Here is a 13,638-nt window from a genome sequence, read left to right on the forward strand (position 1 = left end):
TGTTGGACTCTAAAAAGCTGTTGCATTTAATTACTCATTTCTCAAAGCTTTTATTAATCATTTATTAGCTTTTTGTTCCTTTGCTGTAGATGTAACTTGACATATAAAGTGAGCCCAGTTATTTCATAACCAAGCACATCTCAGGAGGAGGAAAGCACTGAATGATAGGAAGGGCCTTACTCATCTTGGCACATGGTGGTACAGCTCTAGTTGGGGCCTCTGGGACTTCAGAAATATAAATACCAGTGCCTTAAGCTGCCCCATCACCTGAGATCTGTGGCACTGAGGAATTAGATGGCAGCTGCATATTGGACTAGGGATTTACAACCTTGTGTTACCCTTCTTTGGTACCCAGTGTTGCAGAGCTGCAGGTGTAAGTATGGTCAGCCTGGCAAGGGTGGTTCCCTCACACTTCATCCCTTGGTCCCAAACACAAACTCACCCCAAAGAAACATCAGGGAAAAATTCTTCAGTGTTCATCACTACTGACCACAAGTCCTGGGATCAGGGAGCTCCAAGGAACAGCAAAGGATCTGCCTTGCCAGAGAGACCAGCACTGGCAGGGGGGTTTCCTCAAAGCCTTACAGGCTCTGCCAGGGGAAATCAGGGTCAATTTTCCTGCAGATGTTTCCCTGTGACTTCTGAAAGGACAGAGAAACCTTCATACCCTTATGGAAACCTTTATTTCCTATAGAAACCTTTATTTCCTTATTCAGCAACATCCCATTTCTCCTCTGTCACCCTTTTCAAGGAGAGCAACACAACAAAGAGCAAAACAGCCTCTGTCAAACCCCTAAAACCCCCACCTTCCTAAGAAAGAAGGATTTCTATTCTGGCATTATAAAATATTAAGGCCCAGGATCATTTCAACCAGCTCAAGATGTCTTAATAAAGCACCTAATTTAGGCAGGTATTTCTCTTTTGCTCTAGTCAATGGAGTAAGGAAGCTTTGAGAACAGGAGACATTTGATAAATGCTGTTGCTTTATTTCTTCCCCCCATAAAAACATCACAGCCCACCTGGGTTTTAAATTGCTTTTCAGGCTTTCCTAATGAATGTCTCTCAATGTTTCCATGTCTTTTGTTTGCCCTCAATATGGGGAAAAGCTTTAAGTCAACAAGTTTTTATTTGATTTGTAAATAATGCCAGAGTGACACATTATCACAGATCCCCAGAACTCTGACTCCATGTCTTTTCCTCCACAGATGACGTGCCAGAGACACCACCCAAACAGGCTGCCAGGTGCAGGATAGGTGACAGAAATTAAAATAACTTTGAGGAAAGACCATCTAGAACTTTATTCTGTACCTCTGTTTAGCCCACAAACCGTCAGGAGCTGGTGAAATAATTGCTTTGAACAGATAATAAAACATCCTCCAGCAAAACTAAGGTACTTAATATACTGCCCAAGTCAATTTCCCTTATTTCTGCTGTCCTCTTGCTTTTAATAATGGTTTAATGAAAAATTCAAAATTAATTGAAACTGGCATTAGACATTCACGTGTTCCAGCGAGGGTTTCACTACTTCAATATTTCATAAGCTGACTTCACTGCTGTGCTTCTCCTTATCCTGCTTTCCTAGGCTGGGATATCATCCCTGTTCATAAAATGAAGGGTCCCACTGTGGGTGGGCGGGGGTATGTGAGGGAAGTTTTGCAGCCACATCACAGGCAAAGAAATAAAAATAATATCCGTGTGTTTTCCTCCTGCCACCATCCCCCCTTTCTGCATAATGATATTCATCTGAGCCTTGATGGGAAAGAGCTGTCCTAAAAATAAACAGGATCTGTCTGAAAGGTGTCTGAGGGAGGTTTTTGGCAGCTGTCAGGCTGTCACGTATGCTGGGAGGATGGAGCTGGTGGACTCTCTGACACCAGACAGGCTCTGCTGAGATGAGGATGCCTTATGCTCCCCTTGGCACTCACCTGGCAGATCCTCTTGGCCAGAGCCACCAGACCTCGGTGTGTCTGGGGCCTCATCCAGGTCTGGCTGCCATCAATGAGAGTCTGCCCTTGGATGGCACTGGGAGTTGGATCAGACCCTTGCTTTACCCCTGAGACTCTGGCTGCACACCAGGGATGGAGTTTGGCTCCCCAGGTGAATGTCACCCCAACAGAGGAGGAATCACCAGGCCCTGGGCTTGCAAGTTTCTGTAGGTCTCTGAAAATGAGACCCCTCACTGAGGTACCTGGATATGGGACCAGAGCCTGACCTTTGCTTTTTTTTTGTTATAACAGCTTTGTACCTCAGTTTCTCCTTCTCTGATAGAGGTGATGTGGTCCTGTCTTCAAGATTCACAGAGTCACAGAATATGCTGAGTTGGAAGGGACTCAAAAGGATCATCAAGTCCAACTCTTAGCCCTGCACAGGACCAACCCCAAGAGTCACACGATGTGCCTGAGAGTATTATGGACACATCTGCAGATCCAGGCATATTTAAATGCTCCCAGACCATGACTGTGCTAAAAGCAGTTCCTGTTCCCCACAAGGCACTTTATGGACACGTGTTACACGTGTCAGAAGGTGAGCAAACAGAGACACGAAGGCATGACATGACTCATCTCAAGCCTTTGAAGCAAGTCAGTGGCAGAGTGAGGACCCAAGAATCCCAGACCCCACCAAAACAATCATACCTTTGGAGTGACCCAGGATGGAAAGAAAATGTTGTGAGCAGAAGCTTCAGTTCTTCCCAAATGCACAAGAAAATCTCCACTGCCCGTGGTGTAACTGGAGGTATTTTGCTGCTTGTTCTTGGCAGAGACATAAAGTGCTGGGGATGGAAAAGAGAGGTTTGAAGACAGGCTGGAAACCTTGTTCCTCCATCCGAGAGTGGACACTTCTTTTGTTCTCAATGGGAGCTGCCATATCTGAAAATCAGGCTGTTTTGTTATCTACTGGGCAAGAGCAGCTCCTTTTTAGTGAAGAGCAGACTCTGAACTCAACTGTCTTGCAGCACTTTGGTCTGAAAAGACCAGTCTGTGTTAAGAAGAATGGATGAGGGAATTAATTCCTGTAATATGGGCTGCAGGAAGTTACCTACAAGATAAGAGGGTGACTTGATCTTTTTGAGAAAAAGAGAAAAAAAGGCTTCCTTATCTTGATGGTGTTTGCTCTGAAGTATCATCTTGTGACTGCCAGAGTCTGCCTTGTGGGATCAGTCAGTTGGAGCCGGCTCTCCTGGCTGGCATCACTTCCTTCCTTTTGGAGGTGTCCTTGTATTTCCCAAAGTACTGCTCGTTCCCCTCGGTGCTCTGAGGCTTCTGTTCCCAGTGTTCCTGGTGTGCCTGGAGCCCCGTGACGCCGATCCCACTCACGTGCCGAGCAGGATACGATCAGCCCTGCAATTAGGCAGGGATCTGAAAGGAAGAGGAAATCAGGATGATGAAGCGACGAGGAGCACGTGTGAGTCAATATGAGATATCTGAGGGGATGATGAGCAGTGAGTGAGTCCCACCCCTTCTGGAGGGTCCCAGGCTGTTCGTGTACAGTAACTGTACAGACCCCCTGGGGAAATCTGCACTGATGAGGGGTGTTCACACAGCCAGGCTTTATCTCCTCAGGGGGCTCTGATTCTCCTCCTTGAGGAATTACACAGGATCACAGAATATGCTGAGTTGTGAGGGACCCTCAAGGATCATTGAGTCAAACTCCTGGCCCTGCACAGACACCCCAACAATCCCACCCTGTCCCTCAGAGTGTTGTCCAAACCCTCCCGTTGCTCTGGCAGCCTTGGGGCCGTGCCCACTGCCCTGGGGAGCCTGGTCAGTGCCCAACAAGCCTCTGGGGGAAGAACCTTTCCCTGAGATCCATCCTAAACCTCCCTGACACAGCTCCAGCCCTTCCCTGGGTCCTGTCCCTGGTCACCACAGAGAAGAGATCGGAGCTGCCCCTCCACCTCCCCTCATGAGGAACCTGTAGACTGCAACAAGGTCCTAATTTTCCACTGTGCAGCACACTTTTCTTCATTCAAATGGCCACGTTAAATAGCTGTGAAGTTCCTAAGTGCCTATTTTGCCAACAGATCTTCTCCCCAGCTGGCAGCTTTTTAGAGCAGGAGACACGAGGTTGCTAAACCCATTCATTTCTCACACGCACCCACGTTTCTAATGGCTGTGGAGATCCAGCTTTAAAGTCCTCTGAGAGCCATTGGCATGAAGAGCACTTTGTGAAGATGTAATTATTATGGGATTTCGGGGTGTGTGGAAATGATTCATGGAGATGTTTCCCAGCCAGCAGGCTCATGGAGCCAGGTGAGCTCTTCCCTGGAATGCGAAGCATGCGGCCCAACAACCGGGAGGAACAGGTTTGGCAGGACATTTTAAGTTGTTCGAAGCAGACAGGCTCTTCAGAGCCACATCCCTGCCTTGCCGACCTCCCAGCTGGATGCTCCTCTCCGCCACACTGGCCCTGGAGAGCTGGAGAGGATGGACACGCTGCGCCGGAGCCTCTCCCGCTGGAAGAGGTACCACATCAAGGTGCACCTGGCTGACGAGGACCTGATGATGCCCCTGACGGTCAGGCCCAGGGACACGGTGATGGACCTGCGGGCTCTCTTGGTGCGGGAGGGCGTCACCTCCTGGAAGAAGACATTTTATTACAACTCCAGGCAGCTCGAGGAGCACGAGACTCTCAAAGAGGCCAATATCCAGAATGGCTCTGTCCTCCTCCTTGTCAGCAATAAAAGGTAGGCGAGGAGCTCGTGTGCTGCGGGGGCAGCGCAAAGGAAGGGGAATGCTCGCTGTGTCTCAGCCCCTTGGGACACTTTTCTGTCGGGGTTTGCAGGCAGCAGATCAGGAACTCGATCCCTGCCATTCCCAGCAGGATTGAGGTTCCAGGCTCTTCATATCCAGATGTGCTGCAGCATGAAATAAGGGGCACAGAGGAAGAGGGAATCTGGTCGATGCTGCCTGTCCTGTCTTGTTTTCCTGGCTATGTGGCCAAGCACAGAGGGAGAGACAAGATGTGAAAAAGGGCAAGGGAGATTGTGCGACATGGGGAGTGCTCTGGGAACCTCTCACTTGTCCTCATCCTTTCCTGTCGTGCCTGTCTCTCTCCATTTCTTTGTAGTAAATACTTTCTGCAGGTGTTTGGGGGTGGCACAGCCCTGCTGTGACAGGGAAGAGCTGTGAGCCTCCAGCTTACAGCAGAGATCGAGGGGTGCTGGACAGGGATGGCAAGAGGCTGCAGCTGCCCAAAATGTGTCCAAATTGCAGCAGAAAGTACGGTGAGACTCGAGACTCCCAGGACAGCCAGTGCACAGGAGATCAACCATGGCAAGCATTATGTTCCAGAGGGGATGAAAGCTGAGATAATGGACCTGGGACCCACTGGCCCACGGGACAGTTTCGATTCAGTGTGGTGAATTTATGCCCACCTGTGCTGTCTTTCCTAATGCCTGGTTGTTGCTGCCAGCATGATTAATTCTGTGAAGCATTTTGGGGATACTGGGTAGAAGAAATGCACGGGTGTGTTGTGTCTAATTCATCTTTCTCAATCCTGAGCCCTCTGAGTTATGTGTCTATGCTGATCAGAGTTTCCTCGGCAGAAAAACCTGCACTAAGGACTTCAGTTCCTGATTATATGCCACATCCTGGAATGGTCCTATTTTCCAGTCCAGAGGCAGCTTGAAATCTCACACAAAGAAGATTTAATAAAGCATTTCTTTCAGAGCTCAGCCAGACACAAGAGATTTCACATCGCTCAGCTCGCTGCAAACCCCAAGTCACCCACGGCCCCTTTCTCCAACATCTCATTTCAGCTCTCTGATTAACTTGGCTCAGCTCCTCCTTTTCACCTTGTTTTTAATGGCAGGAGCACTTCTAGTTGTTGTTGTTTCCAGTATTTATTTTCCTAAATTGTACAGCCTGAATTCTTGAGGGTAAGAAAGGATTTGGAGGGTCTCAGTTGATGGAGTGCTCGTTTGGCAGATGCCTGATTTCCATAGCATTTTGTGCACCTTCCCACATGCTGCCAAAGCAGTGTATAACTGCAGCAATGCAAAACTCACCAGGAGATCCTGTCCCACGTGTGCTGAGTGCAGGGTGCCCACCTGAAGTCACTGGCCATTTTTGAAAATTTAGAGCTCGAAGTCCCAGCTCAATTTTCGTGAGCACATGAAAAAGGGAGGAGGATTTCTAATATTTTTCTCCTTGCATTCCCTGAAAATCTTCCTGGCTCCTGACAAGCACCTTTGGCCAATCTCTTACTCCTTTTCCCAGGGCTGGGTGCATTGTGGGGGGGTGGCCAGTCTCTCCCTGAAGTCACGTCTCTCCTCGAGTTTTAGGACAGATTGGGTTGTGACAACCTCAGCCACTCCCGAAGGGTTTTGTGTGGCATCAGTGGTAAATACCCAGGAACTGAGGACACATTTCTGTACAGGCTCATGGGGGTGACTGAGCCATCCTAGCACAATTCTCTCAGATAGTTCTGAGATGGCCTTGTGTGTGGCTGGGCAGTCACCACCCTACTCGGGACAGTCCTGGGCTGAAGTCACGTTGTGACTCAGCAAGCTGGCAGATCCTCAGCACACAGAGGTTTCAGAGGGTTTTAGAGGGCTCTCTCTCTCCCTGCCACTGGGAGTTTGGAAATACAGAGTGGGAGAAGGCAGGTGCTGCATTGCAAATGAGATTGCAGGTCCAATTTGAGCCCTAAGATTACTTGGGCAGAAATTTAGCTATTATAAATCCATGTTGCTCCCATGGTGTCCTTGGAAATACACTGGTCTGTATCAGCTGGGCAACAGTGAGCAACCAGAGGGACTACAAGGAGAGCAGCCTGTGCAGTGTTGGGACTGTCCAGGAGCCACAGGAGAAGAGAGGAGAGAGAACATAGTGCTGTGTTTGGCCAACACCCCTGAGGACTTGAGAGAGTTGGTTTTAGTGCTTCACTGACCCAGTGAAGTGAGTGACCCTTCCCATCAAAGGTCAGCATCTACTTCTTCAGTTCTCCTTGGAAATCTTGGGGTGTCTTCTACTTACTCTTTTGTACTGAGGTGCCAGCCAAGCAGAGCAATATTAATTCCAAAAGTGGAGTTGCTGTGATTGCCAAGGGCTGCAGCTCAGTGTCGTGCCCATAAATATTAATGGTCACTCTGCATGCTGTGTGTTCCTACAACAGGCTCATGGGACAGTTTGCTTTGAACTAGAGAAAACATGAAAATGACCCTATTTTTCATCCTCCCCTCCCCCCTTAATGCCTTCGTAGATAATTGGCATTTAGCAAAGGCCAAGTCAGCATTTCCACTTCTTGCTCGTGTTTTCTGGGGTTTATAACTCAGTCATAAAAATTCACTTAAGGCAGCAGCTTGGCAGGAAAGGGATCAGTGTACTAGCTAATGCTGAGAATTTATTTGGACCTTAGCGTTTAAAAGTTCGAGCAAAGCCATTTTGGAGTTCAGTCAACATGACCCCTTGCCCTGGGAAAACACATGGGCAGGCCAGAAGTGGGAATATCACACCCACTGAGGATGCAATTCCCCCTTGTGCAGAGCCTGTTAATCACACCAGTGCTGTGCTGGCTGAGGTTGCAGTGCTGGTGCAGTGGAGGCTGAGCAAAGAACACGCTGAAAACCAGTCTCTGCCCCAGAGAGCGACATAAACATGGTTTGCAAGTGGGTTAAACAGGCAAAGCAAGAATTAAAATGGGAATGAACAAGCAGAGAAATGCCCCAGCTCAGTGGCCTGTGGTGTTCAAGCCATCAGTGCCCAACAGGAGACCACCAGCGAGTCTCGGCATGAGTGGAGCACCCACCCAGCTCAGGTGCAGGAGCAGCCACCCAGCTTGGGTGCAGGAGCAGCCACCCAGCTCGGGTGCAGGAGCAGCCACCCAGCTTGGGTGCAGGAGCAGCCACCCGGGCATGCACGGGCTGTCCCAAGTGCCCGGGGCGTGCTCAGCCCTGGCACTGTTGGACCACGCCACGGCAGAACCCGTTTGGCTCGCTCCGGAGGCGGCGCAGGGCCCCAGAGCCAGGGAGCTGCTCGGCTGGTCTGGTGGTGCTGTGGGAGTTCCTGAAACTGGCACGGCTCTTCCTGAGTTTCCTGTGCCGCTCTTTGCTGGCTGCGTGCTGTGGAGCACCAGCCAAAGGCAGGTTTGACTCCCTGGGACAGTCAGCAGCAGGGCTGGATGGTGGCTGTGTGGAATCAGCTGCTCCCTGTTGGTCGTTTGTTGGCTGTGTTTTGATGTTTCATGGCAGATGGAGGGATATTGCCTTGGACTGGTGAATCCACCTCTTAACCCAGGAGCTGTTTCGAACAGAGGATGTCAATGGGTGATCCAGAGTGATCCCTCGATGTGCTGGATCCCTGTCACTGCCCATTCCTAAGGATCTGGATGTGGTATAAGCACAAACAGGTTGACAGAGCCCTGGCCCTTGGTTCCAGGCTCCTTTCCTGCTCAGTCACCCAGGCAAGGTCTGTCCTAATAAATTAAGCAGTGCCTGGACAGCTCTCTGTTACAGTGCTGGAGTATTGCACTGCAGTTTTGGCCCAGCCCAGGGGCCTTTCAGGAGCCAGCATGGGCCAGAGACTGCTCCTCATGGGCTGTCTGGATGTTTCCACACAGGCTTGGGGGGGTAGGAATTTAATACAGAATCCTTGGCCATTCTGTGCCAGCTGTCCCCTCAGTGCAGGAGAAAGTCCCAGGCACATTTAATTTACTGGCACAGACTCGGCCACAGCACATGGGTTCCCTCAGCCTTTTGGAAGCCGAGGTTCATTGAGGCCAAGCAGCTTTTGTCATCGTATATGGCTTGCCCAGAGAATGGAGTTCAGGAAGTCACTGGTGAATAGGTTAAATAAAGTAGATGCCAGCATTGAGTTTAGCAGAAGTCTATTATCTGGAATCTATTGGTGTTGATTTGCTGGCCTGGAGCCACCTGAAAGCATCTATCTCAGGGCATTAGCTCAGTTACCATAACAACTCACCTAGGAACAGCTCTTGACAGCTCCAGGAGCAGCCCAAGGTCTCACGTGGTGTATCAGCCACTCTTAGGTCAAAACAAGCATGTCCAGGATTCTCCCTCTCCTGCAATCCAGCCTCAGTGTCCCTGGTGAGTGCCAGTCCTTAAACAAGCTTTGACATGCTTGGGACCCTGTTTTATCCTTCAGAGGCAGTTCAGCCAAGTTTGCCAGAAGTCCATCCACTGAAGAATGGATATTCTATCTCCTGCCAGAATAACAAACCCATCCATCCTCGGGGAGCCTGTCACATTCCCTTATTGGCATTCAGTTTACAGCCTCTGATTTTTGGCCTCATAAAGGAAAACTATGTCTGAGCCACTTGCACAAGGTCCAGCTTCGGGGACATTAAACTCCTGCCTGCAGGATGTCACAGGGATCAATGGCAGACACCCAGCAGTGGCTCACTCCACACTTACATCACTCCACTGTCCTGTCAGCCCTGCTCACTCTCACTGGAATTCCCTGGGAAGCAGCCACAGCAAAGCAGGGAACACTGGATCTCTAGAGACCAACAGAATAATGAGATCTACACTGTTTGACCCTGCAAGGTAACAGGACAGCCCGGACCTGAATTCCGTTCTCTACACTGGGTTTCAGTGTGGTTTTGAAATGCCTCCTCCTTGCACCAACCCTCCTGCTTCTGGGGCTGTTCAGCAGCTGCTCCTCAGCATGGTGGGGAGACTTTTCACCCCCATCCACCTTCTGCAGCCTTGCCCTGTTAAGCTGAGGCCTAGCAGCAGGCTCCGAGGCATCTCGCAGTAGGATAACGATCCTTTAAACAGCACTGGGAGTCTCTCTTCTCAGGGAGAACTAATTAAGTTCTTCAGTACATGCTTAGACATATGCTGACCTGGTGTGGCCTTAACAGGCCCATTTCCATCTACCAGATAAATAATGCTGGCTTAAAAAATATCCTCCTGGAGATGTGTTACTGAGGCAACAGCCAGGTGGGGGGCTGACTGCATCTCTGTGGCTGGAGGTATTTATGTGTATTACTCACGGGCCAAGCTCTCTGTTGGTGGACTCAGTTAAGTGATTTTTAAGTTCTGAAAGCACCGGTGCAGTTACCTCTGCTGACCTCTCACAGTGTACAGGCCAGCCAGTGACACCTGTATTTAGCTCCTTCACTTAGTGTTCAGCCCAAGCAGCTCATTTAACAAAAGCAGAGGGTATTGCATCAACAGAGAACGTGGTCCATAGGATCTGAATTCCTCCCTGTGCAGGAGGAATTTCATCTCCTGGGATTGCAGGAGATGAAACCAAGCTAATGTGTCCCCCGGGGGTCTGCCTTGGCTCTAGGCAAAGAATTAATGAATGGAAAGTACATCCTAAACTAGATTCCTTTCTGGTGTGATATGGCCCAGCTTCCTGGACTTCTCTGCAGTGCTGGTTTATACCAGGTGAGACTTTTACCCCATTGGGATAAATCCCCTCTCCTGTGTCCTGGTGTTTTATGGGGCAGATGTGCTACAGGGTGTGCTCATGGAAACCCTTGGCCATCACAATCCTCCAGATTTTCAAGTGAAGAAGCAAATACTGGAATATGAATCCTGGTTTGGGTTTTACAGACAACACAAACAGCAACTGATATCAGTCTAACTAGACTGATCCTTTGCTAGAATCCAACAAAAAACCCCACCCCATAAACTCTGAACTTCTCTAAGGCCTGATGAAATATTTGCAGCACAGGCTCAGTTTCTTGTCTGCATAATTGCAAACAGCAATTCACAGGAGTCAGAAGACTCAGCCCTGCTCTTACTGGCTCTGCTGGGTGGGGTGGCTGCCTGGTAAAGCTGCTGTGGGCCATGAGAACCTTGGTTGCAGTCCAAGGTGGGATAATGAGCTCTCTGAGCAAACCCCAGCCCTGAAGAGGTACCCCTAGAAACTTGGAAGAGTTTAGGCTCTGTTCTGGAGACCCCAGGGAGTAGCTGTGATGATTTCTAAGGGTTTTCAGAAGAGTAACTCAGAAAGGAATTCTACTTTTGCTAAGCTTAAGCCTTCTGTGCAGGGTCTGTACCCCTGTCAGAAAATGTTGATGGACCCACAACCCGAGAAAGCCATTTAGTGCTAATGCCTGGGGCTCAGCCTGTTGAGAGCAATTCAAGCTCTGTCTTACTGTAAACATTCTCAAAGTGCTTCTAAAGCTACAGACTGCCTTGTTCCAAGATGAAAAATGGATTTCCAGCAGCATGCACTAAAGAGGAAGAGCCTTGATTATGGGGAAAAGGCTTCCAGACAGTTGTGGATTATCTGAAGGAGGCTGAAGGCACCTTCTGTGGAAGGATAAACAGGTTTGAAACCCTGCAAGTGGCTTATCCTCAATTTTACAGAGTGACTGAGGAACCAAACCAGGGAGAGGATGAGGTTTATATTCTCCCCACGTCGGGTCAGTTCCTCCTTGGTCAAATGCCATTTTTGATTGTGTGTCCACAGTGCTCCAAGTATTTGCCTCTTTCTTATTCAGATAATGCCAAGGAGCAGAGCCAAAGCCATGAGAGACGGGGAGTGTGACAAGGGCTGAAGGGAAGCAGATGGAAGAGAGCTTGGCCATGGAAAGGCAGCCTGGCCACCAGTGTTGGTAAGTCCCCACACACCAGCTCAAGGACTGTTCAGAAAGCAGCTCCAAGTGTTTTCAGCACAGTGCCCATGAATAATTAACCCAAACAAAACAACAAGTAAGGTTTCCTCATCAGTGTGCCATGTGCTCCCAGCTGCCAGCAGAGGAGTGTGGGTAAGACTGACTCAGCTCCTGAGGGCAGTGAATCAGTGCAATGCCCAGGAAAGGGGACTTCTCCCTGGCAAGTGGAGTGAGAATCAGCTGGGGTGGACTTTGCTTAAGGCCTTGGATGGGGACATGGGACATCTGGGCCTCCTTCCAACTCTCTCTCAGGATTCCCCAGGAAGTTGCTGATCTTGGCCTTTGCTTTCCTACCTGTAAGTGTGAGATAATTTATTCTTCCCTTTCTTCTATTCTTTGTCCATCCAGCTGTAAATGACTCAGGTTTGTGCTCTGGAGCACCTTCTATGCAGTGAGGCCCCAATTTTTAGGTTGAAGGCTCTGTACACCCAATAAGTGATAAGTGCACTATAGACAGTCCCGGAGCTTGGCAGCCTGTGTGTATCCAAAGGCCAGGGACTAGCTGGTCTCTGTTATGGTGGCCACCTCCCCTGACCTCAGCAACTCATAGTTACACCAAAACTGCTTCATTTTTGAGTCAGAGTTTATAAGACAATGAGCCTCCTTGTGTTCTCCATCTGTGCTCCAGCTCCCCCTCCCCACCCTGCTCCAATAACTTCTGAACCAGCTGACCTGATTCAACCCAATTTGATGGAAAGAGAGAGGTCTCACAGACCCAAGATCCCTGCAATTTTCATGAACAAACAGCAGCTGGATAGAAGAGAGACATTTAAGTTAATATCCTGCTGAAGGAAAGGTAATTACACCTCTTGCTCCTTATCTATTTTGGGATGCAGCAGCCAGGTGACCAGCTGGCATTTAGATCTGGCTGGTAAATCAGTTCCTGCCCAGCTTCAAACCAGCCCCTGCACTCACTGCCCCTTCCCTGCAAAGCCAGAAGCTGCTGGAAGAGCTGAGGATTTTGCTGGGGAGGCCTGGAGGGGATGAGGTGCCCTGGGGATATTGCAGTGAGCTGGGAGCACCAAGAAAGGAAGAAATAAAAAGCAACTGTAATACACAAATCAGAAGGAGAACGGGTTTCACCACTTCCCTGCTCACAGAACAACTTGTTTTTTAGGTTCAAACTTATTTTCAGGAAAAAAAATGGATGTTTCACTAACCACTACAGTACTTTCCCTAGAAAATTCCAAGGACTGGCAACTGTCTTACCAAACCCCCCAAACCTGCCTTTTCTGTTTTGCAACTGAATTTTTTTGGCCACGAGGAAACATCTGATTATTTTTTTCCCCCGACACCAGCATTTGAAGAAACGCCGTGGAAAACAGAATTTTTCTCCTTTTCCTTTTTCCAAGGGACCAAAAATATTTCCCCAAGTGCATCCTTGGACTTTGCACAGAAAGAGATTCTGAGACAAACACGTGGGCTTTGTCACGGCCGAAGATCTTTCAGTCCAGGCAACTGGGCTGGACAAAAAGTGGGATGGGACTAAGATGGAAAGAAGGAATATGACTTTTCCAAGGTCAACCAGCAATCCAGGAGACCAGGGAAGAGCTGGTGCTGTTGGGTCAGCAGTTCTGCCACTTGGCCATGCGGCGCCTCTGCACGTCTGTCTGTCCCTGGAATAATGAATTTCTTGGAGCAGAGCCAGTACTTTCCTGAGTGCTTGGAAAGTGCCTCACACAGCCCTAGGTGCAGTCATAAATAATGATTAAAATGATAATAATAACACTAAAGTGGATGTGTGCCACTGGAGATGGGACACACTCAGCAACAGAGCCCTAAATCTATGCCCCTCTTCTAGTAAAAGGTACAGTTTGCCTCACAAAGCCTGGGAGAGCAGGATTTACTTCCCTGGACTTGATAATCACAGTCTTTTGCTCTGCAAAAAGCAAACTGACCTGAGCTGAATTAGGTTCAGTATCTACTCTTAACACCTCCTGCCTGTAGCTGGCAGCTCTGGTCAGCTCTGGAAGGCTTTTTGCAGCTCAGGGGGATATCTGGAAAGACTAAATTAACTGTGGTGGTGTGGGGAGCTGCCTGGGC

At 49.2% G+C, this 13,638-nt stretch overlaps 1 protein-coding gene across 1 annotated transcript; it reads left to right on the top strand.

The window, feature by feature from the left end:
* The first annotated feature begins 4,413 nt into the window (after positions 1-4,413).
* On the top strand, positions 4,414-12,234 carry TINCR (TINCR ubiquitin domain containing). The gene is made up of 3 exons (XM_051810520.1): positions 4,414-4,684; positions 11,422-11,535; positions 12,224-12,234. Exons 1-2 carry the CDS (start codon positions 4,425-4,427, stop codon positions 11,423-11,425), a joined length of 264 nt encoding a protein of 87 aa, XP_051666480.1. The 5' UTR covers positions 4,414-4,424; the 3' UTR covers positions 11,426-11,535; positions 12,224-12,234.
* Positions 12,235-13,638: the final 1,404 nt, after the last annotated feature.

This window comes from Manacus candei, unplaced genomic scaffold, assembly GCF_025592945.1.
Source record: "Manacus candei isolate 608988 ecotype Guabito, Panama unplaced genomic scaffold, ASM2559294v1 h1tg000078l, whole genome shotgun sequence".
Taxonomy (NCBI): Eukaryota; Metazoa; Chordata; class Aves; order Passeriformes; family Pipridae; genus Manacus; species Manacus candei.